The 26,189-nt window shown below is 41.1% G+C and overlaps 1 protein-coding gene across 2 annotated transcripts in view; it reads left to right on the top strand.

Moving 5' to 3' along the window:
- The window catches only part of LOC111143076 (wntless Wnt ligand secretion mediator), a 101,247-nt gene that overhangs the window by 33,410 nt on the left and 41,648 nt on the right, over positions 1 to 26,189 (top strand). The window contains exon 2 of one of the 2 annotated variants that reach the window (XM_022496532.1): positions 9,868 to 10,140. The exons of the other annotated variant lie outside the window; for it this stretch is intronic. Coding sequence (XP_022352240.1) covers positions 9,868 to 10,140 — 273 coding nt within the window. The remainder of the gene's footprint in view (positions 1 to 9,867; positions 10,141 to 26,189) is intronic. 2 annotated transcript variants of the gene reach the window in all.

The following is a 26,189-nucleotide window of genomic DNA, read 5'->3' as shown; positions in this document are numbered from 1 at the left end:
GCACTCACCATAGCACATACCCTCCCCAATGTCCATAACCCCACCACCCCCTCCCCCCCCCCCCCCCCCCCGCCCCCGGCAACCCTCAGTTTGTTTTGTGAGATTAAGAGTCTCTTATGGTTTGTCTCCCTCCTGATCCCATCTTGTTTCATTTATTTTTTTCCTACCCCCCAAACCCCCCACGTAGCATTTCCACTTCCTCATATCAGGGAGATCATATGATCTCCGATTGACTTATTTCGCTAAGCATAATAGATGGTCAGTTTTTAAATCTGAATTCAGGATTTGGGAATTTCCCCCCAAATAGCCCATCTCATGGTCGGTAGATTTTATGTGCCCTTTTGTACAGGGCCCTTTTTCTGCATTTTATTGTTTTTTCAAAAAGATTTAAAAAAAAAAACCAAAACTAGCACTGATCTTGAGCCTAAAGTAATTTAATGTTTACCACAGCATTTCAGATACTATGTAAGAGTTTGGCTTTTTGTCCCAAAGCACTCTAATTTTTTTCCTCTTGATTCCAACGTTCCTCATTTCCACTGGATCCAAGCCGGCAAGTAATGGAAGCCAAGTTGTGCTGCTTTCTTGCCGCGTAGATTCTGACAAATATAGAGTAATTCTTCTATTCTTCAAAGCTGTTACATCTTTGGCTCCAGAACAATTGAGGTTGCAGGCCAAGCACTTAAAATTCTCATCAGCCTAAGATGTAGACATATACTATTTTTCAGTATTTTTATCAGAACGAATTACGCAAGTGTTTTCTACGATTTCTGAAACTTCGCCATCAAAATGTCTGTGTCATTTATCCATGATTTTGTGTTGTAGGGAATTATTTTTAAATAAGGGCTTGACTTTTGTTTGTATAGTACAAAGTACTTCGCATTCAATGCGCTATGTGGTGTGTGTGTGTGTGTGTGTGTGTGTGTGTGTGTGTATGGGTGTATGTGTGTTTTGGTGGTAGTAGTTTAGTGCAGAGGAATGTTCTGCTGTGTTTAAAAATTTAGCTTTCCTAGAACAGATGTTAGCATAATTAACTACTTACTGAAAATTGCTGGCAAGAATGAATTACATTTCACTCAGCATACTGCATTACAAGCACCAGGGCATAGCTAGGATAATTCAGAAAATCATTTCTCCAGTCTTGGCCCTGCAGACCCACTTTCAGCCCCCCAGTAATTGAGATTGAATTGTGAAATAATATTTCGCTTAGTTATCTAGTGAGATTTAATTGGTATGGTTGAAATATAGGGGAATTTCATCTTCAAAGTCAGTGGCAGAAGTGGAGTGAATGTCTGACCATTATAACTTCGGAGCAATTTCAGTAAAGGAATTAACAGACTGAGTCAGTTAATTCCAAAGCACCAAGTCAGTTTCACACAAGTATTTACACTTTCTTTAGCTGAAAATTTTGAAGTGGTCATCATACTGGGACATTCTACAACTTGGATACCTACGATAGCAGACTTGAAGAAAATCTTTCTAGGAACTGACTGGGAGGTTAGGCAAGCAGGTAATTAGGTAAGCAGAATTGGCCCAAGGAATTGGCTAGTGGTCTGACCCCTCACAACTCTGTCAGATAACATGATCTGGCTACTTCATTTGTACAGTGTATCCCACACGTTTCCTTTTAACGTGAAATAAAGGAGGAGGTCTTCAAGCTTGAGAAAGGGAGGCAGAATCTTTGAGGGAACTCAATTAAACACATTTAAAAGCTAATTTCTAAATATAGGTGAAGTTTCTTTTATGTTAAGTGCTCTCTGGGCTAGGGCGGGGAGGGGCTTTGAATGAAAACTGTAATTGTATAAATATCAAAAATTTATCTGGTCTCCTAGGTTTCTGCCACCTGTGTTCCTTTTCCCTTCTTTGGCTCCTCCCCTCTCTGAGGCACATCAAAAAATCCTAAGCAAAACCCTGGAGTTATGCAAGGGCCTGAATGCCCAATACCTTTCCTATAAGTTCTCATTAAGACAAACATAGATGTTCAGAAGGAAAAGCTTAGAACTGATTTGAGTATATAATCTTTAATGAATTAGAAATCCCCCTCATTGTGAGGCAGTGGAAGTTTTGTCTACGTCCCAAAATGAGAAGTAGCTTTCAGTTACCTTTCGCTTTGTAGCTCATGTGAATGTTGTGGGGGCTCACACTGTCCAGCTAGTGCTTTGTTCTCTCCTTTTGTAGATGTGGGCCTCAGCCAAGTTATTCTTAGCGCCTGCCTGCCACCCCCACCCCAACAGTAATCCTGTTCTTTTAAATCAGCTCAAATCTTTTTTTTTTTTTTTTTAATAAAATCCAATATGTACTTTCTAGTAACTCAGAATCTTTTAGGAATGAGGTAGAAAAGTAATAACATTATGAAAAAAACAGATAAATCAAGCATTGATATTTTTACAGGTATAGAAATCATGACAGGTGATTTTTAAGATGCTAAATTTCAGGAGTTTGAGCAACCTCCTTCTTGAGTCACTAGAGGAAGGACTTCTGTTAGTGATTGTCTGTATGTTGTTGGGTCAGGGCGTATAGTTTTGTTTTCATATCTGTTAGCTAATTGCTATGGTGGAAGTAAAATTCTCTAAAATATTTCTAAAATATTTGACTATTTTTACTTAAAATCATGACTTTTTCAAATTGAGGGTTTCTGATTGTTAGTGTTTTAAACATGACTTACCATTTTAACCGCTCTGTGCTGCGCATTCCTTCCCCTTGTAGCCCAAACCAAATTAATCTTTAAATATCATCTTTGTTGGGGCTCTAGGTGGCTCAGTTGGTTAAGCGTCTGCCTTCGGCTCAGGGCATGATCCCAGGGTCATTTAGATGGAGCCCGCCATGTGGACATAGACACATGGACATGGACTCAGCGGGGAGTCTGCTTCTCCCTCTCCCTCTGCCTGCCGCTCCCCCTGCTTGTGGCCCCTCTCTGTCAAATGAATAAATAAATAAAATCTTTAACAAAAATTATCATCCTTGTTTCAGGAAGACATTCCTGCTCTAGTGTTGGTGATCGAGACTTCAAAGGCTCCTGGGAGGCCCTGTTGCCACAACAGGAGGCAGAGCCTCACCATTCCCTCCCCACCAGCCTCTGGCTCCTTCTTCCCAGAGAGTTCAGGTCTGGCCTTGTGGCTGCCTCCAGTTTACAGAGACAGGCATCTTGGAAGGAAAGATTCTCCCTAAATACAATTTCTTTGTTACTGGTGGATCTCTTTATTATTCTTCCTTCCACTGCTTTGCAGAATTGAGCCGAGGCCATGGGGAGCAGAAGCCAAGGCACCGAGTAGAGTGATGCCACTGATTAGAGTGAGCACACAAGGTTAGCGTGGTGCTGCACTTTCAACTCTCAAATGATCTCTTTATAAATTTTAATACTCAAATTTGGACATCTGCAGAATTCACAGTGATGTTCTAGATAGCCTGCGGTCTGGCCCCTGCTCTTCTTTGGTGTCGTCCCCACTCAGCGTCCCCCTTTTCCCCCTGGGCTAACCAGCACTTGCTCTCTTTGGAGGCTAAGCCTGTACCTGCTGAGCAGTAACCCTCCCCACCCCCACCCCAGCCCTCTGTTATAGCCCATGGGTCCCACACAAACCTGAGGTACTTCTCTGCCAACTTCTCCGCCTCCCACACTGGACCGTGAGCAGCTTGGGGTCTGGGACTGGCATTTGTCTCTATCTTTAGTTAGCACAATGCCCGCATAATAGTGATACTCCTAGGTAATTGCCAAAGGAAGCTTCTTTACTTGTAATAAAGCAAAGAAAGAAATAGTCTGCGTTGGCTTAAATGGAGACCGTGTGTCATGTCAGCATGTTGTTTTAATTTTATTTTAACTTTTCTAGGAGGCAACTAAGTCTTGTATCTCTGTCCAAGTCTTTAATTACAGGTTCTGGAGGGAGTAGGGGCTAATGATTTGATGTTGACTCAACTTTGAGCATGATAGCGGTAGTGGTTGGCTAGCTGGTAATTTGTAAACTGGAGAGCCATTTGTGATGCTATAACAGGAAGCTGACTGGAGTCAATATTGTTCCAAAAGGAGTGCCGGTTTAGTCATTGTTCACTTACATTTTTACTCAAGGTTATGTTGTAATGATGACTGGAATTTTTACCTCATTCTAGTGAATTCATGTCTCTTACCTCCCAAATATCTTTCTGTTGCTCTTTCTCAGGTAATGTCAGGATAAATGTAGCATCCATAATTATAATGACCTTTTACTATAATTATGAATTATTGCCTGTGTCCCCCATTATTTGTACATTTCACCTGGCTGGATGGCTGATGTCTATTGGATTCACCGTAGCACCTAACAGTGCCTAGCACATAGTGGGTACTCAAGACCTATTTGGTGAATGCGGTTATGAACCTCTGTAATGTATGTCATTGAGGAGCCACTGAATTTTCAACGGGGCATCGAGATGTGTTTGGGCAGTTTTTCCACAACCTTGAATTAGAAGTCTTATTGATTTCTTATCCCTTTAAAATTAAATGTTCTATAGTATCACATTTCATAATTCCTGTACTGTAGTGGGAGAGGCAGAGGCCAAAAATACTGGCAGTTGAAGTACAGATAAGGAAGGGGGAAAATGGCCTGTGTTTGACATAGTGAAGAGAACTGAACTCAAAACAGGTCTGAACTTTTAATGAATAGCTCATGGTTTTGTGTCTTCCGTGCATGGTCTTTGTGCTCTCTTAACCTACCATAAGTTAACCAATCCGCAGTGCCTGGGCAAATTCATTTTTGGCCAGATTGCTTGGCTACTAAATTGTACTGGTGTTGAGTAGCTTTTGCTCCCCACCCCCAATTAAATGCTGTGGATGGGTAGAGGGGACACTTAAAATGTGTGCCGAGACAGCTGGGTGATATTGCATTACTATCCTAGGAATACTGAGGAGTGGTTATTTTTAGCTTTCACCTGAGCAAACATGACTCAGTTTGTTGACCTGAATCCATCCAGTCCCTTCTTCAATATACAAACTCTATTAATCCCTAGAACCATGCTAGTGACCAAGTAGGGCCTTTGGCACATATACCTGTTGGTTAGTTGATTGTGGTGCCTTCAAAGGCTGCAGGTAATTTCGACATTTTCCATTTTATTCTTCCCTCTTAGAGTAAAATCCTTTACACTTCTTATTTTTTTAAAGTTAGAAATCAAACTTTTTTTTTTTTTTAATTTTAGACTGTTTTGTGATCCATGTACTTAAAATTTTGGCTATAGCTAGTGAAAACGCTTTCTACTAGCTATAAGCTTTGTTTTTAGTTTACTTTGATAGGCTTTCTACTTAACAAAACATCTGGAAATTCACTTTTAGCTGGTGTAGGAAGTTGTCTTTAGTTGTAAATATATTATTTGGAGAACATTAACTGTCCGTGTTTGAATATCAGAATGTTGATTTACTTTCTCAAAAAATACAAGTGTTTTGCCTTTTGAGTACTACTGGAAAAATTGGAAATGTTGAATTGTCTTCAGGTTTTTAAGTTATGCAAAAGGTTTTTGAGACTAGAGACTAGAGGACTAATTTATTCAAGTGAGGAAAAATATTTGTGATTCCCATAATACAGTTTGAGATGCACTTGAGGCTTCTCATAGTTCGGTGCCATGAGATTTATGAAAATATTAGTATTCCTGGGATTTTTTTTCTTTATGCAAGATACACTAAGCTAATGAAAGAATGAAAATAATTCAGGCTGCTACAAAGGCAGGCGTTCACTGTGTCCATTAAAAATGCAGCCTTTGTGCCCGTAAAGTGTTCAGCTTCTCTGTTATTAAGTTTGGAATGTGGTTTTGGAGCTTAGCTGAGGAACTCAGCTAGTTATTTTTCATTTTGGTCTAAGGAGGGAGAGACTTGTTTTTCAAAAGTGGGGAAGGGAAGAAAAGACATGAAAAAAGGTTAGGTTCATTTTAGAAGAATCGAAGTTTTAAAATGTGTAACTATTTTCTGCAGCAAATAGTCAGTTTGAGTATAGCCAAAAATAGAATTCATGAGTTTTGTCTCCCTGTTTATTTCTTCAGCCACATTAAAAAGGGTTCAGTTAAATGTACCATTTGGTTTTTCTAATGTTGGGAGGGCATTATTTGGCCAACTCAGGATAACCAAAGTTTAATTGATTCATATTTCTAATAAGCCAGATGTCTGATTTTAGGTGGATTCGGTGTCAAATGTCTTTGTGATACAGTTTTGAGTTTTAAAGAAAAACTTCCCTTGCATGGATTAGTGGTGATTCTGTGGTGCACTGAAGGACTTCCTGCTAGAGTTTAGTCGTGCTGTGTTTTCTGGTACATTTGAGTCAACATCGCAACAACTCACTGCAAACATAACATTTTACTAAAAATTTACCATTAGGACAGATATTAAGGGATAGAAAAAACATGTATTTGAGCATTAGAAGCAGGGCAAAAAACTTTTGCCTTCCTTTTTTTTTTTTTTAAGATTTTATTTTTTTTAAGAAAATGCTATACCTGCCACGGGGCTTGAACTCACAACCTTGAGATCAAGAGTTGACCCTCGCTCTACTGATTGAGCCACACTGGTACCCCACACTCTTGCCTCCTAAGTGACTTTTCTCTTGCTTTGTGTATTTTTCTAGTTGTTACCTGATCTCTATTATGTAAGAAATGATTTCTGCCCTTAAAAGGTGGGAAAGCACAGTATGCCAGTTAACATATGCACAGAATTAAATTTAAACCACCATAATCTATAAATGTTTTCCTTTCTCTGATCATTTTCAGAGATACATCTTATAAATATAAACATATAAATAAAAGAATAGTTTTAAAAGCATATTGTACTAGCAGGACCCAGATGAAGAAAGCTGCAGAAATTTTCAAAGAGATATAAAAACGGGCTCCAGTTAATGGAGAAGCAATCACTGTTCTTGGATAGGAAAACTAAATTATTGGAAAAGGATGCCAATTCTGTCCACATTCGTTTGTAGATTTAATGTAATTTCAGTCAAATCCCAGCAAAAGGATAAAAAGGATAAATTTGAAATGGATTGGGGGAGGGGATTTACTGTCAGATATTGATACAAACCATCACTTTATAGGATTCAAAACCATGTTGTATCGAGCCATGAAATGACAGTCCAATACATGAAATAGAGCAGATTGTCCAAAGCCACCTGTAGGTGTACACAAGATAAAGGTGATGTTGTAAGTCAAAAGAAAGGAGAGTCTGTTCAGTAAATAATAATTTAAATAGTTAGAAAAAATAAAACTTGGGACCTTAGTTCATCTTTTACCTCATAACAAATTTCAGATGTATCAAATATTTAAATATTTTAAAACATGTAATTGTACAAAAATTACTTGAAATTAATGAAGTGGCTGTTTATTGAATTTGGAGATAAAGAAGGTCTAAGCACAGAAGCATGGGGAAAACATAAAGCTAAAGAGATATTCTTTTTTTAAAAGATGTTAATTATTTTTTTATTTAATTATTTTTTTAAGATTTTATTTATTCATTTGAGACAGAGCAATAGAGATGAGCAGGGGGAGAAGGAGAAGCAGACTCCCTGCTGAGCCAGGAGCCTGACATGGGGCTCAATTCCAGGACCCTGGGATCATGACTGAGCTAAAGGCAGAGGCTTAACCATCTAAGCCACCCACCCCTGTTATTTATTTTTTTAAAAGAATTTATTTTTATTTATTTGAGAGAGAGAGTGCATGCACACGAGTTGGGGGGGGTGCGCAAAAGGAGAAGCAGAGGGCGCCTGGGTGGCTCAGTGGGTTAAGGCCTCTGCCTTTGGCTCAGGTCATGGTCCCAGGGTCCTGGGATCGAGCCCCGCATCGGGCTCTCTACACGGCAGGGAGCCTGCTTCCTCCTCTCTCTCTCTGCCTGCCTCTCTGCCTACTTGTGATCTCTGTCTGTCAAATAAATAAATAAATAATCTTAAAAAAAAAAAAAAAAAAGGAGAAGCAGACCCCCCTTCAGCAGAGAGCCTGATGCAGGGTTCCATCACAGGACCCTGAGATCATGATCTGAGCTGAAGGCAGCTGCTTAACCATCTGAGCCACCTAGGCACCCCGGAGATTTTATTTATTTATTTGAGAGAGAGACCAGGAGCACACACACAGGCTGGCATGAGTCAGGAGGAGCAAAGGGAGAAACGGACTCCCTGCTGAACATGGAGCCAGATCCAGGGCTGATCCCAGGCCCCTGAGATCATGACCTGAACCAAAGTCAGACAGTTAACTGACTGAGCCACCCAGGCACCCCAGGTAAAGAGATATTCTATGAAATCTGGAACTTCTCTACACTTATATATGCTGTAAATAAATTTAGACAATAGATGGAAAAGTTAAGATAAATTACTAACAAAAAATATTAGGGAAAGAATTATTCTTATTTATAGACAAACTTTACAAGCTGAGGGGGAGATTAGATTAGGTAGATTAAATTTGATATATTATGTTGACTGGTTATTTTGCAAACATTAGTTAAATTTTTAATTATATAGAAAATATAATAGCTAATATTTTGCACTTTTTTTAGAGAGAGCACAGGGTAGGGGGGGTGCAGGGGAGGAGGGAGAGGGAATTTTAAGCAGGCTCCACGCCTAATGCAGAGCCCCACACTGAGCTCGATTTCATGACCCTGAAGTCATAACCTGAGCTTCAATCAAGGGTCAGATGCTTAACCTACAGAGCCACCCAGGTGCCCCTGTTCTGTACTTTGCATGTTCACTTGTTAAATGTATACAGTGACTCACAAGGGTACATAATGTTATTATTGCCATTTAAGAAATGATAAAATTAATACACAGATAGGTTTAATAATTCACGCAAATCCTTCTTAGTGTGGATTAGTGGTGACAGAAGTAGGAATGAGGGAGCCAGGATGTGATACCAGGCAGGTGGGCTCCAGAGCTGGGGGGACTCACCACTGTGCTACTCTGCTTCTTTACGTGAATAAAAAGAAAAAGCTCTAAAACTACGTATTATGTGATCCCATCTTACAAAAATATATATTAATATTAGTATGTATTTTAAAGTTCTATAATGTAATTCATTTGTAAATTTTTATCTAATTACATGCTCCTAGAAAAGATAGTATTTTGATATTTTCCAACAGTGGTTACTTCCCTCTAGTGGGATTTTGGGTAAATGTTGTTTTGAACTTGAAAATTTCTGTATTTTGCAGATTTTCTTTTATAGTCCTATAACCGTTTTATAATCACAAAAGTGTGTGTTTTTTTTTAATGTTGCATAGTTCAAATGTGATGATCACTTTTGAAATGCACAGATCAAATGCATGGATTGGATTCCTCTGAAGTGTAGCAGCTTCTGTTCCCACCTCTGACAGTGACCACACTAAGTGAGGGCCCGAGGTCAATGTAGTTCTTTCTCTCCATCAAATGCTGTGTTAGATCTAAGAAGAATCTTAGAAACCAACTGTCTTGGCCAGTCTTAGAGACTAACCATCTCGTTTCTCAGATGAGGGTCCTGAAACGATGAGATCTCACCAATTTACCCAAGATGAACTGACAGTCTGTTGTTCGACCAGGCTTCAGTCACAGGTCTTCTGACTTCAGACACCGTGCTCTGTGAAGTCCCAGAGCCCTCCACACCCCCAGGCAGGTGGGAACGGAAGCACAGTTGATTTTTATGACATTTGTTTGGAGTAAGGAAGTAACTGAACCAAAGTGGTTACAAAGGTATTCTTTCAATGAAAATGACAGTGATTTAAAACCTAATGGGGAAACTCTTGGAGATACTTTATGATGCCTGTGGAAGTCACTGAAGGGTCCTCACCTGGATTTGGGGGATCCCCAGCTATTACTGATCCCGATTAGAGAAGGCAGTATGAGCATTGGAGGCAAATGTTAGCCCCAAAATGAGCACTTCGGTGGATGATTTTTCTAAAACAGAAAATCCGTTTCTTTTCAGCCCCCGGCCCCACGACGGCAGTGTCCTACATGTCGGTGAAGTGTGTGGATGTCCGTAAAAACCATCACAAGACAAAATGGCTAATGCCCTGGGGACCCAACCAATGTGACAAGATCCGAGACATCGAGGAAGCAATCCCAAGGGAAATTGAAGCCAATGACATTGTGTTTTCTGTCCACATCCCTCTTCCCTCCATGGAGATGAGTCCTTGGTTCCAATTCATGCTGTTTATCCTGCAGCTGGACATCGCTTTCAAGCTGAACAATCAAATCAGTAAGTGTTCTGTCTTCTCATTCCTTTCCTCCCTTGGATACTTTCTCTCTTTGGGTTCTTTGAGAGCCAGTTCCAGTAACAGTACAGAAGATTATTGACTACTTACTACTCGCTAGGCCCTTTTCTGAATATCCTACTTAAACTAACCCATTTCCTATTCCTAGCAATTTAGTGAGGTGAGTCTTACTACCTCATCCTAGGGATAGAAACCCTGGGCCTCCGAGAGGTTGTTCAAGGTCAGAGGTGAGAGAGCGGAAGGGCTGGGATTCAAACCCAGGCAGCCTGGCTTGAGAGCCTTGCCCTAACCACCAAGCTTCATCACCTTTGTAGTGTTAGGACGGAGCTCACCCCAGTGGAGTGATTTGAGGATTTCTGAAAGGTCCCGTGCTTCAAAATGTCTCTTCCCTCCACGCTTTGAGAATAGCCATTGTCTTAGTAAAGATCTCTGTCAAAATGGGAATGCCAGCCCATGAGCACTCATTTTTGCATAAAACCAGGGTTGTTTTGTTTTGTTTTTGTTTTTTGTAGCTTACTCGCTTGCAGTTCAAGATTCTGAGGGTATGAGACATAGAAACATTTCATGGGGAGGTGATTATATATGGCATCTGAGAACAGTATAGAGAACCTTAGGTTGAGAAGAAAAACATTCTTTACTGACACAGGATCAGGGGTGAGATGGAAAGAGAAAAAAGTATGCTGGAGACCTCTGCCTGGGGCCTGTCCTTGGATTAAAGCACTTTTTCTAACTCTGATTTTCCTGTATCAGCAATAATCTCCATACATAATCATTAAAATTATTTTGTGTAGGAGTTGCCAGTATATGTGCTTGATAGACATCTTATTGGGAACAAACAGATAATCTGAGATAATTTCCAGAATGGAGAACTCCTTCCATTCATTTAATCTCTTACCCATTATTTTAAACTGTTTCATCATGTCTACTACTGCCTGGCACTGTGCTATTGGCTAGACATGTGGATACAGGTGAAGACCGTGTCCTTTAAGGGGCTTATCGTCAAGTGCAATGATGGGCAAATAAATGATATGCCAGTATGATGGGCTAGGGGTTGCAATCAAAGTTTGTGCAGGGGGCTGTGGAAATACAAAGAAAAAGCTTTAAACTTTAGAACTTTAGAACACACCAAGGGAAGACCGCCTTGGTGTGTGCGTGAATTTGTGAGTCTCTGTGTGTGTGTGTGCGTGTATATAGAGCTGAGCAAGTAAATATTCAAAGTGAATGTTAAAGAGTGAAAACCTGACGAGAAGTTGGGAGTGAGGGCGGGGACAAATAGAAGAGCATTCTAGACAGAAGGAATGGCTGAGAGGAAGGTCCAGATTTGCACAACAACCCGAAGCATTCAGTGGTATTTCACATGTCCACATTCTCTTGCCCATTGTCATCTCTGTTGGTTGTGTAACACATTTATTCATTCACTAATTCAAACTTTATTATGTCCCAACCCTACGTTAAATGCTAAATACTGGGGATACAAGACTGAACAAAACATGTCCTTTTAAAGAGTTGGGAAAGACAGTGATTGGGAAACAGAAAAGAAAGAAAGGTATGTGCTATGATGAGGGGAATAGGCAATGTTTTGATACTGTGATTTATAAGAAATATATATTTGGTCATCCAGATCACCAGAATATACTTCTCATGTTATATTTGGTCCTGGCTCTTGGTTCCCAAAACCCTTGGAATTTTCTGAGTGATAAGAACAATGGGAGCATCTTTTGTTACAATATTTGGTCTCGTCCTCAGTCCCTGAAAAAGCATCGGAAGCCATAAAGGTGAAATGGGTGCCTTGTTCATAAGCCCCTTTCCACCACCATTGGGCTTATGTTAATGAGGTAACTTTTGGAAAGCGCCTAAGGGTGTGGGAGCTGGTCGCCAGGGGAGCCAACCACAAGTAGAGGGGTGGTACTTTCACTTCCACTCCTGATTGTCAGGGAGGGGAGAGGGGCTGGCGGTCAATTCAGTCACCAGTAGCCAGTGATTTAATCGGTTGTGTGTATATAATGAAACCTCCATAAAAACCCAAAGGAATGGAGTTCAGAGAGCTACCGGGCTGGCAAACCAGAATGCTTCCTCGTGCTCCCCTGCCAGGCCCCAAACTCTGAGGAAGGAAAATTTCATTAGGGACCTTGTCCCGTGTATCTCTTACCTGGCTGTTGGTTCATATCCTTTGTCATCAACCGGTAATTCTTTGAACTGCTCTAGCAGTTTAAACCCGAATGGGGGCTTGTAGAAACCTCTCAGTTTATAGCCAGTTGGTCAGAAATACAGGTAACACCCTGGGCTTGAGATTGGCATCTGATGTGGAGGGTGCTCTGTGGGACGGCCCTTAACCTGGGGGATTAGATCCATCTCCAGGTAGATAGTGTCAGAATTGAGTTGTGTTGTAGGACACTCTGCTGGTGTCTGAGAATTGTTGGATATGGGGGGACTCCCACCTCCAACACACACACAACACATCTTATTTGGTGGTCAGAACCTATTACATATTTTAACAAATAAGTTACTTTGCAGCAAATATATTTCTTAAAGATTTTATTTATTTATTTGAGAGAGAGCACACCTGTGTACACATGAAGGCGGAGAGGGGCAGAGGGAGAAGGAGAAGCTGGCTCCCCACTGAGCAGGGAGCCCAATGTGGGGCTCAGTCCCAGGACCCGAGGATCATGACCTGAGCCGAAGGCAGATGCCCAACCGACTGAGCCACTCATTTGCCTCTACCTCCCAGCAAATATTTTTTTTTTTTTAAGATTTTATTTGTTTGACAGAGAGAGATCACAAGTAGGCAGAGAGTCAGGCAGAGACAGATGAGGGAGAAGCAGGCCCCCTGCGGAGCAGAGAGCCCAATGCAAGACTCGATCCCAGGACCCTGAGATCATGACTTGAGCTGAAGGCGGAGGCTTAACCCACTGAGCCACCCCGGCACCCCCTCCCAGCAAATATTAATCCTAAACGTGAAAAATGCCGCCTTTGGTGAGACTTTAACTAAAACATTTCTATATGTAAATGAATTTGAATGTGTCTTGTTTTTTTTCTCTCTCAAATATGTATTCTGCCTCCAAAATATATTTTATCTCCATCTAGAAAAGATTGTACTAAAGATTCCTATCTTAGAAAATTGTTAAATTTCTTTTTTTTTTTTTTTTAAGATTTTATTTATTTGACATACAGAGAGAGAAATCACAAGTAGGCAGAGAGGCAGGCAGAGAGAGAGGGGGAAGCAGGCTCTCCACTGAGCAGAGAGCCCAATGTGAGACTCCATCCCAGGATACTGAGATCATGACCTGAGCTGAAGGCAGAGGCTTAACCCGCTGAGCCACCCAGGCACCCAAATTGTTAAATTTCTTACCATGTGAAAGCCCATACCTAATAGGGGCACACTGAAAAATTAAGATAGACAACTAACAGTTCCTTCAATGAATGTATAAAATAACTGATATCATAGAGCCATCAAGAAAACCAAGTCATAAAATACTGTTTAGGGGCAGTAGCCATGGGTGGGAGCTGTCAACTTTAATATGAGAAGGTTATGTGTTAGGTTTGTGGGAATATTTTTTTTCTTAAATTTGTTCTTTATACCTTTGCTAAAGGACACTGAGGAAGGCATCCATTAAACTAGTGATGGTATGTCTTTGCTCAAAGAGAGAGAGATTTTTAATATTATAATATTTATAAGACACTATAGATCTGTTTTCCTCTGATCCTTATGTTAAGAACGTGTGAGACTTCTGTCTACTTCTTATATTTTACCATTAGTTTGGATGCTTTTCTGGCAGCAATAAGTAGGACAGGAGAAAAGGGATCAGGGATGTAGTGAACAAGATCCTGTGGATGACTTCCTGTTTATCAAAGATTCAGATGTAATAGTGTTACCTTAATTGTAAGGAAAAGTCAGGACCAATTCTATTTTTTCTTTAAACTTTCACAGGCAGTCTATGAAATGAGTTCCAGATTTCAAATAATGAGAAGGGATTTTACAATTTGGATTATGAAATTAATATTGGGATTTCCAAGACAAATATAAATACAGCCAGAGTTTTCACCTACCTTTGAAGGGTCTTTGAGCAGATAAGGTAACCTAAGAACTATATATTTTAAGTGACTTTTAGTCATTTGGTGTTAAATGTATATATTCTTTTTAAACTTTTCCATATAAGGTGATACAGGTTTTAGCTAGAATTTTAGATCTTGACAAACCCTCAGAAAGTAGAAATCATTGACTCTTTAAAAGTTTATCATTACTTAATCGGTTCCAAGATTTCATCAGATTGATAGTTTTAGGGGGGGAAATGGTGACATTAGAGGGAAATTTATAAATTAGAGGGAAATTTATAAAACTGGTTAGAGAGTATATATATTATATTTAATTATTGACAAGATATTCCATGTGAGTTATGTAAAAAAAACAAACAAACATTTGAAACATCCTCATTTGAAAAAGCAATTTTAAATAGAACCTCTTTCACCTTCTAAACTTAAACATTTAAAAACCTATAATTGTCTTTCACTGATAAGTATAGAAAGTAGCCAGTTGAACTTTGAAGTAGTGACAGTTTTAAAACGATAGCCTGCAGGAGCTGGGGAGGGAAGCCCACTGAAGGGAATCTAGACTTATAGATGCTTGGAAGCAGAAGTAATTGACCTTTTGGTGAATAGCAATGACAAATTCCTAGCAGACCAGCCTGTCAAAATCTGTGATTGGGTCAACACTAACTTTTCCTAAATATTTCAGAGGCTTGGAATTAAACTATTTGTCAGGGCACAAACACGGTGCTTCTGGAGAGTTGTAAGGGACATGGGACTTCAGTTTTTACTACAAAAAGGAAATGGAGGGGAGCATGAGTACCCTGAAAAGGGGTGTCAGAGAAAAACTCACCCAAGACATCTGGCATCTGGATATAGGGTTAATCACTGGGAAAAATGAATGCTTATCTATGTGTTGGACCTCGATTTTTCTGTGACACCAAATTCTGTTATTTGAAAATACCCTGTAAAGTGGGTGTACCTCATTCTTTTTAAAGTGCATTATCGGTCACTCAATTTATGTATGTATCTGTGAAAGGCCTGGATTGGCTAAGACAGTGCCTTCTTATGAAAAGGAATGTTACTCTACTGATTACAACTGCAAGTCACATACTTAGCATACCCTCAGACTCTCCATGAGGCTTCTTTTGAGGAACCTGGGTGCAGAGATCAAAGAAAGTTGTTTTTTTTTTTTGTTTTTTTTTTTTGACATGTCTCTACCCAGCTTTCAAATCTACAGGCTGTTGAAACAGAAGCACTGGGATTCATTGGCAGAAAGCCTCAAGATGGATTGATCTGTGTTGAGTAGTAAATCTAGAATTTTAAGGGGCTTAAAAATTCCTTAGGCTGAAAAAATACTGGAAAATGCTATGGGGTAGGAAAAGCCGGCCCATCTATTCAGTTCTTAGGTAATGAAGTCATTATGTTTTGCCTTGAGCCCTGTGCTGTATGTATGCTAGGATCGAGTGTTAAGTCATACTTGCTTGTTTCATTATTACAGATGACTACATGAAATGATGGAATTATTTCTGTAACTGACAACTGATTTTTCTTCTCTCAAACTGAAAACATTTCTGTAAAACGTATTTCTAGTAAAAAAAAAAAATAATAATAATTAGAATATTACCCTGTTCTCAAGTACCATAGCTGAGCGTCCTGCCTAACTTTTTACCAAGTGATTGTGCTCTTCCATTTTTGTATCACATGAAGACAATTAGAATAAAAGAACAGTCTGTTAATTGTAAAAACAAAAACAAAAACAGTCATGTTATCTAAAACGGTTAGGGGTGAATTTACCAAAGGAAGAAAGTCTGTGAACGTATTCTTGGCCATTAGCAGGAGTCTTGGTTCTTAATTCTATGTTTTCAGATGCCTCTTGGGAAGAGTCCACAAAGAGAACTTAATGTGGGAGAGGATTCCATATGCCATGAAACTACCGATGGCTAATGATGGAGCTAGGCTGTTGGTAAAATGGTACTCATGTGGCTGGGTTTTCATGCTTTATCAGATAGTCCTTTTAACAAAATACGTTGTAGCAACTACTAAGAAGAAATCTAATTCTTCTCTCCCATTCCTTTCAAAAAAGAGACCTTCTCTGAATCATGAAAATGTTACAGTCCCTGTTTATAGGAAACATTTCTGATTGGATAGTTTTTGTTTTTTGTTTTTTTCTCTTTAAGATTCACTTATTTATTTGAGAGAGAGAGAGAGAGCGAGCCCCAGGGGTGGGGCTGGGGGAGAGGCAGAGTGAGAAGCAGACAGAGTCCTAAGTAGACTCCATGCCCAGTGTGGAGCCCCCCAAATGGGGCTTGTTGCTGGTCTTGATCTCAAGACCCTGAGATCACCACCCAAGCCTCAGTCTGAGGCTTAACCGACTGTACTATCTGCCCCTTATGGGATAGGGTTTTTTGTTTTGTTTTGTTTTTTAAAGATTTTATTTATTTGACAGAGAGAGACACAGAGAAAATAGGAACACAATGAGGGTGAGTGGGAGAGGGAGAAGCAGGCTCCCTGCTCGGTAGGGAGCTTAATGACTGAGCTACCCAGGCACCCTGGACAGTTTAAATTACAAGCTGGTGTCACCAATATTTTTGAAATTATCTTTTAAATTTCTTTATCTACCTTAATTGGAGTCAATATGAGCAGAAATGACCTCTCATTTTCTCTCTGCCCTCTCCACTCACCTCCCCAAAAATGATAAACTGAAAAAGCTCAAAATACACCAAAAAGATCCAGGAAATTTAAATGTGGTGGGGCTTGCAGAGGTAGGTAAAAGATAGGGAGGTTGTCAATATTTGAGATGGGCTTATATGGCCAGTCTGCTTTCTTCTTATGGAGTCATGTGCCCCCTTCAAACCCAGTTGAGAACCTAGAATTTTCTAACATGAATCAGTCTTACCTACTGACCTGGGTTAGAAAAAAACATCACAGGAAAAGACTGTATTTTGTCGGTTAACCAGGATAGTGGAGATTAGGGACACCATGTTTGTTTGCTTTTGTTTATGGATTACCTTTCCCTTCAAGGCACTCTTTAGGCACAACCCTGGAATTAACCATTGAGAGCAAGTTTATATTGGCAGGAAAATGGCAATCTTCGGCTTTGTTTCATTTGGGTGTGATTATTGGTAAACTCATTACTTCTGACAGCATCACTATAAAACTCTTTGGATCTCCATTATCTGGCTCAAAGATTTTGTCATACGTTATGTATATCCAAGTGAAGAAATACAGTCTAGGAACAGAGTTGGGCTCCTCTAAAACCTTGCCATGATTTTTTAAACAAATGTTTATAGTTTGGTATATCCTGTTCTTTCTCCTCCCTTCCAGTCATCCATTGGCTTTCAGGTCGGTTTAACATTGGGAAGGAGATCGTATTGGGTCAGTCTCTAGTCATAACAAACCACTCACTTACGGTTTGAATAATTTGCAGTTGCTGTTATTAAACATCACCTGTGCGATTGCAGACTTTGAGCTCAGAAGGAAGTTTGGAGTGCTGCTCGTCTAGTAATCTTCAACCAGGAAGCTTACGGGTGGATTTCAAGGGCCAGGCAATCCCCCTGGGATTCTATATAAAATTTCAGTCATATTTATTGTATGTATTTTTAGAGTAAGAGGGTTTGTGGCTTTTGTCAAGTTTTCAAATCGGCTACTTGATCCCAAAATGTTTAAGGGGCTAATCCTTTCATTTCCTGGATGGAGAAACCTTACACCCTGAGATACTGACCCACCCTAGCAGAGCTGGCCGAAGACAAAGCAGGATCTCCTCGTTGTACATTAACCGTGTAGGTAGGTGGGTGGTACGTGGCAACAAGGACGCTACCTGTGTGCAGGTGGGTGAGCCTTCTCCCAACCAGCACCCAAGCCTTCTTGGACAGAAGTGGCAGTGGTCTTTCTAAAATAGTGTATTTTCTATTTTTCTCTTTTGAATCTCCCAAACTGTAGTTCAGGGAATGTAGTGCAGTCTAGAATCTGTTTATAGTGCCACAGCTGCAGATCACCCACGTGTCTGATTTCCTGCTCTGAGTTTAGAATATAAACGAGGAGATTCTCTTTGCATCCATAACAAGTATATCCTGGTTACTAAAATAAATCCTGGTGACATCAATGAGGAGTGTGAACAGTCAAGCAGCTAGCAGCGGCAGATTCCTTGATGGCACCCTCACTATATATGAGGTGGTTTCAGGGTTGGTTTTTTTTTTACCTCCTCCTCTTCTAACTTGGGGTATTCCTGTCAGTATTTAAATGCCAGTCAGTCATCGCATAGCTAATGTGAGGTTATTTTACTGAGAATCCTATCTTTATTTTGGTTAACGTAAGAAAATATGAAGAAAAATCCGTTTTCTGGATTATGCTTTCCAAAGCAAAAATAAGTTAGATGAAGGAAAACCCTCTGTTAAAGCTGAATTCAACTTGCAAAAGTGCCAGGGACTCTATACATTCGAAAAAAAATTTTCCCTTCATGTCTACCTATTGTATGCACACTGATGCTAAAAATGGTTCCAGTTCCTCTTTTGCTTTGGTATATTAGTGCTAATTTGGTTGGAGACGTAGTAGTATTAAAGCAGGAGGAGGTTCTGACTTTTAAATTTTTCTGGTCTAGGTTATTTCCTAAAATAATTGTCCAGTGAATGTCTTTTTCCTGTCTTACCTGTTGTTCATATCAGGGCCACAAGGAAAGCCCAGGCCTAACCTAAGAAGCAAGATTGTATCTTCTAAAGAAGGTGAGGTTTGGGGGAAGATTGAAAATATTTAAATTCAGATTCTTAAAAAAAAAAAGTTCCTGTCATTTAGTCGGAGTTGTCTTTTTAAGCATGGAGTAGCCTGTCACGGGTAGTTACCAAACAAAAGCTCATTGGGGTGGAGAGATTCATCATGATGACCTCGGTGATAATTTATGTTGGGTGGCCTTTTCTTTACAAAGTACTCTTATACCAGAGGTGCTGACAAAGTACTCTTGTACCAGAGGTACTGAACTCTTGTTGCCAGCCATTTGCTTTGGCCCCATACCATATTCTCACAGAACCGGACTATGTGCCCTCCCTCAGACTGTGGGCTTCCACCATGCCTGCTGAGTGGGCCGCGGGTCACAAGCTCAGCACCCCAGCCACAGCTGATTGGTTTAGGATGGGCCCTTCACCCAAGGAAAGCGATCAGATTCTCTCTTGTGCAAAATCGGGATTCAAATCGTCTCCGATTAAGACAGCTTTACTTTTATTTCATCTGATCATCTTACCAGGTTTCCCTGGTGGAGAGAGGAAATTGAAGACCAGAGAGGTTAAATAACTTGTCTAGAGTCTCACAGTTGAGAAATAGAGGGGTTATAAGCAAAAATGATCTCAGGAGTCCTGTACCTTGACCCCATCCTGAGTCTATCTGTCCTGCAATGTAGCGTCTCCATCTTGTGAGTAGGAAATTAGACCAGATGATCCCTTAGGTCTTGTCTCTCCAACTCTTTTGCTGAGAGTCCATGACTCACTTCAGATTCTTTGGCTTTATAAAAACCGTATGAGTATCCATCCCTTCAACTTTGTAAATAGGTGACTTCACGGACCCTCAAGTGTGAACCATTTTAGAAGATGCCCCGTTGTGCGTGGATGAACTTAGTGTTGACATGAGTGAGTTTTCTAGTAATTTTCTTTTGTTATGTGTTTACCTTGTGTTCATTTCTAGTCCTTGGGTAGGCAGACAGGGTTGGTGTACTGGAAGTGTATTTTTAGTCTGACATTAAAAAATGTATCATAGACACCAACACAGGAAGTAGTTTTTAGGTGAGTCAGTGTATAAATAACCTCAAAGAGTTTTCATAAAGGGAAGGTGGATCTTTTAATTCAACAGGCCAGCTTCTGAGGCCCTCTTCCCAACTTCCTTTATTCATTCAGTGGTCATTTATTGGGCTTCTACTATGTGCTGGCATTTTTTGTACTTTAAGTCCTTATCTTTTATACTACAGTTTCAAAAAAACCTCATGGCCCTTCTTTGTTTACTTCTCTCGATCCTGCAAGACTGCATTTTGAGAGCAGGGACTGTATCTTGTTCATCTTTTTGTCTCCATACTTAACATAGCCCCAGGCTGTATAAATACTCAAGGTGTACTCATAATAATTAATTAGGAGCACACAGTCTAGTCCAGAGAGAAATAAACAAAAAATTACACTAATGTGTTCAGAGAGAAAGAAAAAATTACACCAGTGTGTTCAGTGTTAAGTGCCCAGAGCATTCCATGAACAAAGAAGGGGAAATGATTAACTCACTGAAAGGTAATTTTTTAATTGAGTCCTGAAGAGTGGAATCTTCCAGGAGATGTTGGAATTTGTGACTTTCTAATATATGAGGCAAAGAAACGTCTAAGAGTAGCTGTATTTTGTTCAAGGAAACGAGAGTGTTTTGGGCTAAATTCTTGATCTGACACTTAAAAATTTCATGACACCTTTGGTTAAGTTAATGAAGTTCCTTGTACTTCATTTTCTTCGTGTATAAAATAGAGGTAATTTGTAGTGCCATCCTTATATGATTGTTTTAAGGATGAAACTAGAATAATACGTATGTGGCTTTTTCATAGTTAAGTGCTTGGTATGTGGTAAATGCTCAGTAAAGGTGAGTTATTGTTATTCTTGGACTTGAGCAGAGAGGAGGAGTGTGAGTTCTGGAGAGAACATAGAAGACCAGCAAGAAGGACAGCAGGGCTGAGTGTGCAAAACAAGGATCTGCATGGTTGCCGGCCATAGGCCTTTGATTACTAAAGGACAGTAGTTTTTAACTTTGGATCGAGGACCTTGAACTTGGGAGAAAAATGTGCATAGGTCCCATTCAGACATATTTTATTTGTATTTCTTCAACTGAATCCCCGAAGTTATCTGTGGGATTCAGAGGTTTATGAGTCTCAAGGTAAGAGCTCCAGCTTCATGATCTAGGGAGACCCCATGTGAGCTTCAAGTCACATATTGATCAGCACTTAAGCAATTGGAGAACACCCTAAAATAGAAGACATGGAAAATTTTCAGCATCCTGAGGAGAATACACCCACAAGGCATGGTTTAATGACATTTGACTATAAACATGTTGACATGTAAATTAAAATGTTTTGGAATAGGGTAATAATTTAAGATGAGAATAGAAGAATCTATTGTATCTGGAATACAACCTCTTCAAACTCTGCAGACTGAAATTTACAGAGGTGAAGTGACTTCTCCAGGGTCACCTGGTTTGCCTGTGAGAAAGTCAGAACTAAGATCCCTACTCTCCCACCTTGAAATGCTGTGAAAGAACGTGTGGTGTGTGAAGGACAGTGAGGCCATTCGTTAGGCTGCAGAAGGATTCTGTATTGGAGAGAAAAGCTGAAAGACGAAAGGGGCAGTTGGTGAGTTGCAGTGATGGCCAGGCAAGGGAATTTGGAGTTTGATCCTTAAGAAAAGAAATTGAAAATCACATCTCTAGTGCTGAAATAAAATGTGGAATTGAGGATTCGAGACTCATAGCTTGTTCTTTGTATTATAACAGCAGCTGGAAACTGCATTTCTTTTTTTCCCATTTGGACTTCTCGCATGGTGGTATTCCCGACGGGAGGGCATCTGTGAACTTTTTAATGGGAGAAGTCGTAAAGCTGGGTTAGGGCTGTTCGCGCAAGGCTGCCTTCGGAGGCAGGTAAAAATCTGACTCCCCTTTTGCTTTTCAGCTACAGACACAGCCATCGCTGCCACCACCAGCTGAGTGACTCGGAATCTAGGGGTTGCCAGTAATTGTGGGTTTAAGTCACAGAGGAAAAAGATAAGAGAAGAGCAAGGCTGGTTTTTCCACAATTAAATGTTGCCTCTCAGGCTTCTCTGACGGCAGGAATCCAAGAGGTCAGGAACCACCAGCCATATTATTTTTCTCCCTGGCTGCCTGCCTTCATTTGTATCCCCTCCTCATTCATGGGAATGAAGAAAAGGTGGGTTGGAAATAAAAAGCTTGTTCTAGCCTACTTTTTCCTTTACGAAACTTGTCAGAAACAAAGCTTTCCCGTGAAAGAGACGGAATCCCTTCTGGTAGCTGGCTTTTCCTGCTGGCAGCACAAAGATATTTTTGGGGGTGAAGGGGGGTGGGAGAGAAACACCATTGTTGAAATGTACTATTGTCTTTTTCCAGTTAGGACAGGGTTTTTCTCAGGTACTGCCCAGTACTCTGGTATTTTTGTATTTGGTATGGTTTAACTTGTGTATTAGTCAGATTCAAGATTTTATCCCTTGTCACTAAGGCCATTACAAGTGCCCTGAGGGCAGGGATTGTTTTATTGTTCTTTGTTTTTGCCACGATGCCTCAAGTGCAGAAGGCAGTTCAGCAGCTGGTCCTTTGTTAAGATTTCTGCATTCGTGGCATGTTAGAACTAGAAGGACTTTAGTGGATCCAACTTCAGTAATTAATGAAAGGGTACATAAAATGACTTACTCAAATTGTACAGCTAATAAGTGGCTTTACCTAGAACAAGAAACTGGTCTCCTAACTCCACCTAACGTGTGACATAATGGCAAACAGCTTGAGCTACGGAGTCAGGCACCCCTGGGTTCTTGTTTTGCCTCTTTCCTGCACTAGCAGTGTGGGCGAGCGTGGGCCTCAGTTTCCTCATGTTGAGACTGAGGCCGATCATCCGTGTCAGGCTGGCACAGATGTATGTGAAAAGGTAGGCACTCACAAATAGGAGCTTTTAAAGATCATTCTTTTATTTCTTTTAAAAACACAGTACCTTCTTTACAAGAAAACTCGACATTTCTATGATCTCTTCAGTTTCAGAAAAGATAGCATGATTGATTTTGGTGGGGTAATCAGGCTCTTGGTTGCAGCCTAGAATGGACTAAAAATGAAAATTGGGGCCACCCACAGGAAATACGGGCCACCCCTCAGCACAGTTAGTAAAGAAGTGCCCACTTCTTTACTTCTTCTAGCAAAGAGCCTAGAGATCGGGGTAGTGAGGGGACAAGTCAGCAGACTCCACTTACCTCTCAGGTGATGGGAACATAAATAAGTGTATGTGATGTGATGAGAGATGGGGAGGCCAGGGTCTGAGGGCCCAGCTGCCTGGACTTCCTGCTCAGCGGCAAGCTTGTGGAGGCAGAGGGGCTGCCAACAACACCTGAAAGGAAAGAGAAGTTTTTTCAAAGGAGAGACTGAGGGAGATGGCAGGAGGGGAACAGCAGGAAAAGCATCCTGTTAGTGCAGGTGCCTTTTATTGAGGGAGGGGCAGTGGGGGTCTTCTGGGGTTCAGCCAAGGGTGGTTTTCGATTTTTGTCTCTCTCTCTCTCTCTGACACATTGCCTTCTCACTGCTCTTTGTGTTGCTACAAGGCTGTCTGTCACTTGGATAGCTGGGTGGCAGCCCAATGTGGTCCCATGGCTGTCTGGAGCTGGAGTCCGGGGAAGGCCCTTGCCAGTTGATCAAGGGTAGGACCTGAGCTGCAAAGAATGCCCCAGATCCTGAATTCCCCACAGAAGCCTCGAGAAACAAATCCTCTGTGTGAGGAACACTGGCCTGACTCCAGCAATAACACAGCTGTTGAAACAGCTTAGTCACCAGGGCAATGGAGGCAGTGGGGCACGGGAATGTTGGGGCTCCGATGTTTAGCCCTGAGAGCCAGGGCTCCCCGCCCACAAGCATTCCCTTGTTTCTTTGAAGCCCAACCATCACCCCCTCCCTGGATAGGCCAGCGTGAGGAGAGAAGCTAAAACACTTGAGGACCCGGGAGAGGAAAAGAAATGGTCACTCCATTTAGACACCTGATTTCTCCCTCTTAAGGATCCTGGTTTATTTCCTGGGTTACTTTTTTTGGTTCCCTGCCCGGGGCTAGGGTGTGTGATTTCAATATGGTGGTGGGGGCCGGGGAGATGCGCTCATTTATCTTATCCAGAAAATACGGTGATTTTCTTAGCTTGTGGGTGTCCACATGATGCACGAAGAAATTAAGAGGGCAAGTCGGGGTCCTTCTGCCTGATCTTGCTTGGATTCCTTTAGCAGCTGCATCGGCCAGTGCTCTTGTCTGAGGGACTCTGGGCAGATCTGGGCAAAATACTTAGCTGATTTCATCAGGATTTGGGGAGGACTAATAAACTGCCACAGAGTGACCCCATTCCTCTTCCAGCTCTTTGAAGAACTGACCTTCGTGTTTTCTCTTTATCCTGGACTACTTCTGCACTGTTTGTTTTGGAAGTTGTTAAGTTAAATTAGCCATCCCTTTCCTTTCCTAGTTACTGTATGAGAATGCAGCTGTCAGTCCGTGAACTCTGCCATCATCTATTTTTAGATTCAGTGTGAATGAAGCTCTCTTCTCTAATTGCTTTCAGAGAGAAGGGGGAAGGAGAGAGAGAGAGGGGGGAGGCAGGTAGATTTTTGTAACCATCAAATCAGTTATTCTAAATGCTCTGTGCATTGACGGCGTCCTGGGGAGAAAGCAAAGAAGCTCACTGTGTGTTTCTCCCTTGGCTGTCAAGTATGTTTCCTCTCCGCATTTATGTTGATTTTGGTCAAATGGGAAAGAGCCAGTTGCCATATTTGTTTCCCTGTGTTTTAACAATTGCCAGCTTGGATGGTTCTGATTTCTCCACTTTGTTAGGCAAAGATTGGTTCATTGTTGAGTTTCAAATTACTTGGAAAACAGGGAGGGTCCTTCTGATGATAGTTTCTAGGAGAGTAAGTAATCTTAAGCATGCTGAGAACGTGGAAAGTGCAGTGGGCCTCAGTGATCTCTAGATCTCTCTACCCTACTGTCCCTGCCAAATTCCAGTTTGCCTTTCACACAGCTGCCAGGTCTTGCTGCTTAAACATCTCTCTAAACAAGATGCAACAGCGTTCAGAGCAAGCTTGTTCCCTTTGTCATCACACCTTTCCCGCTCTCCAGCCCTGCCTGTTCACGCATGATTTCTCCCGTTCTCCGCCATATTGAATTAGTTGATTTCTCCATTTCTCTGCTTACAGGATACTTTTTATGCTTCTGTGACTTTTTATATATCTAGCTCCCTCTGCCTGCAATTCTTTCTCTTCCTTACCTAATGAACTCTTACTCATCCTGTGAGTCACAGTTAAAACCTCACCTCTTATGGATGAGGCCATCCAAAAGATCATGTATTCTGTGCTATGTCCTTTGACCACCCACCCCCGCTGGCTGTTGCTCTTGACAGCTTTGTGCTGACTGTATACTTTATATGTACTTGAATGTGGTACTAACCACATGGGATTATACTTATTTGTGTTCTTGCCTGCCTTCCCTACTTTTCCGTGAATAATTAAGGGCAAACTTTGCCTTGTATGTCTGTGTTATCCCCACGGTTGATGGAGACTAGGAGATGCTTAAAAATATTAGGTGGAAGAAAGAAGGATCTGGACTGGCTGGGTCATAACCATCAGAGGTTTCAGAGGCATATTGATTTCATCTTGGCAACACCAGCTGTTCTGGGTCCTTAGTTCCTCATGGGCTTGCTTTCCAACCTGGCAAAGGAAGCTTGAGTAGGTTACCGAAGACATGATATGTTATACTTCAATGAATGCTGTACAATTTTTCTTCTCTGGAATCTCTTGCAAGTAGTCTCATCTATTCTCTTACCCCTACAGACTTGGACAGGCATGATATATACCTCAGAGGCCAACTCTTTTATTGCTTTACTTAATCCTTAAACTGAGAGAATTCTTTGATTTTTAACCCCTGAGGTTACTTCTTGTTTCCTTTGCCCCAGTAAGCCCTCTCAAGCAGAATATTAGTGCAACCCCATATTATAATATAGAGGGGGGGGGAAGGAGACAGGACCTCCCTCAGGATCAATTCCCTTAAAAGCTCCCCTTCCATCCAGTCCTCGGGAATAGGCACATTGTTCCCTGATGGGAACATTGGGCCAAATTTGAGGTATGTCGTCTTTCTGAGGTGTGTGTGTGTGTGTGTGTGTACATGCACGCATGTATGTACATGTGTTGGGGTAGGGGAAGGACAGCAGGCATCGGAGAAAGAATGAATGCCACCCAAGCAGAGCAAACTATAGAGCACGCATGAGGG

This window comes from Enhydra lutris, unplaced genomic scaffold, assembly GCF_002288905.1.
Source record: "Enhydra lutris kenyoni isolate GAN:26980312 unplaced genomic scaffold, ASM228890v2 scaffoldscaffold9, whole genome shotgun sequence".
Classification (NCBI taxonomy): domain Eukaryota; kingdom Metazoa; phylum Chordata; class Mammalia; order Carnivora; family Mustelidae; genus Enhydra; species Enhydra lutris.
The sequence above is the reverse complement of the archived record's forward strand: the minus strand, read 5'-3'. Positions and strand labels throughout refer to the sequence as shown.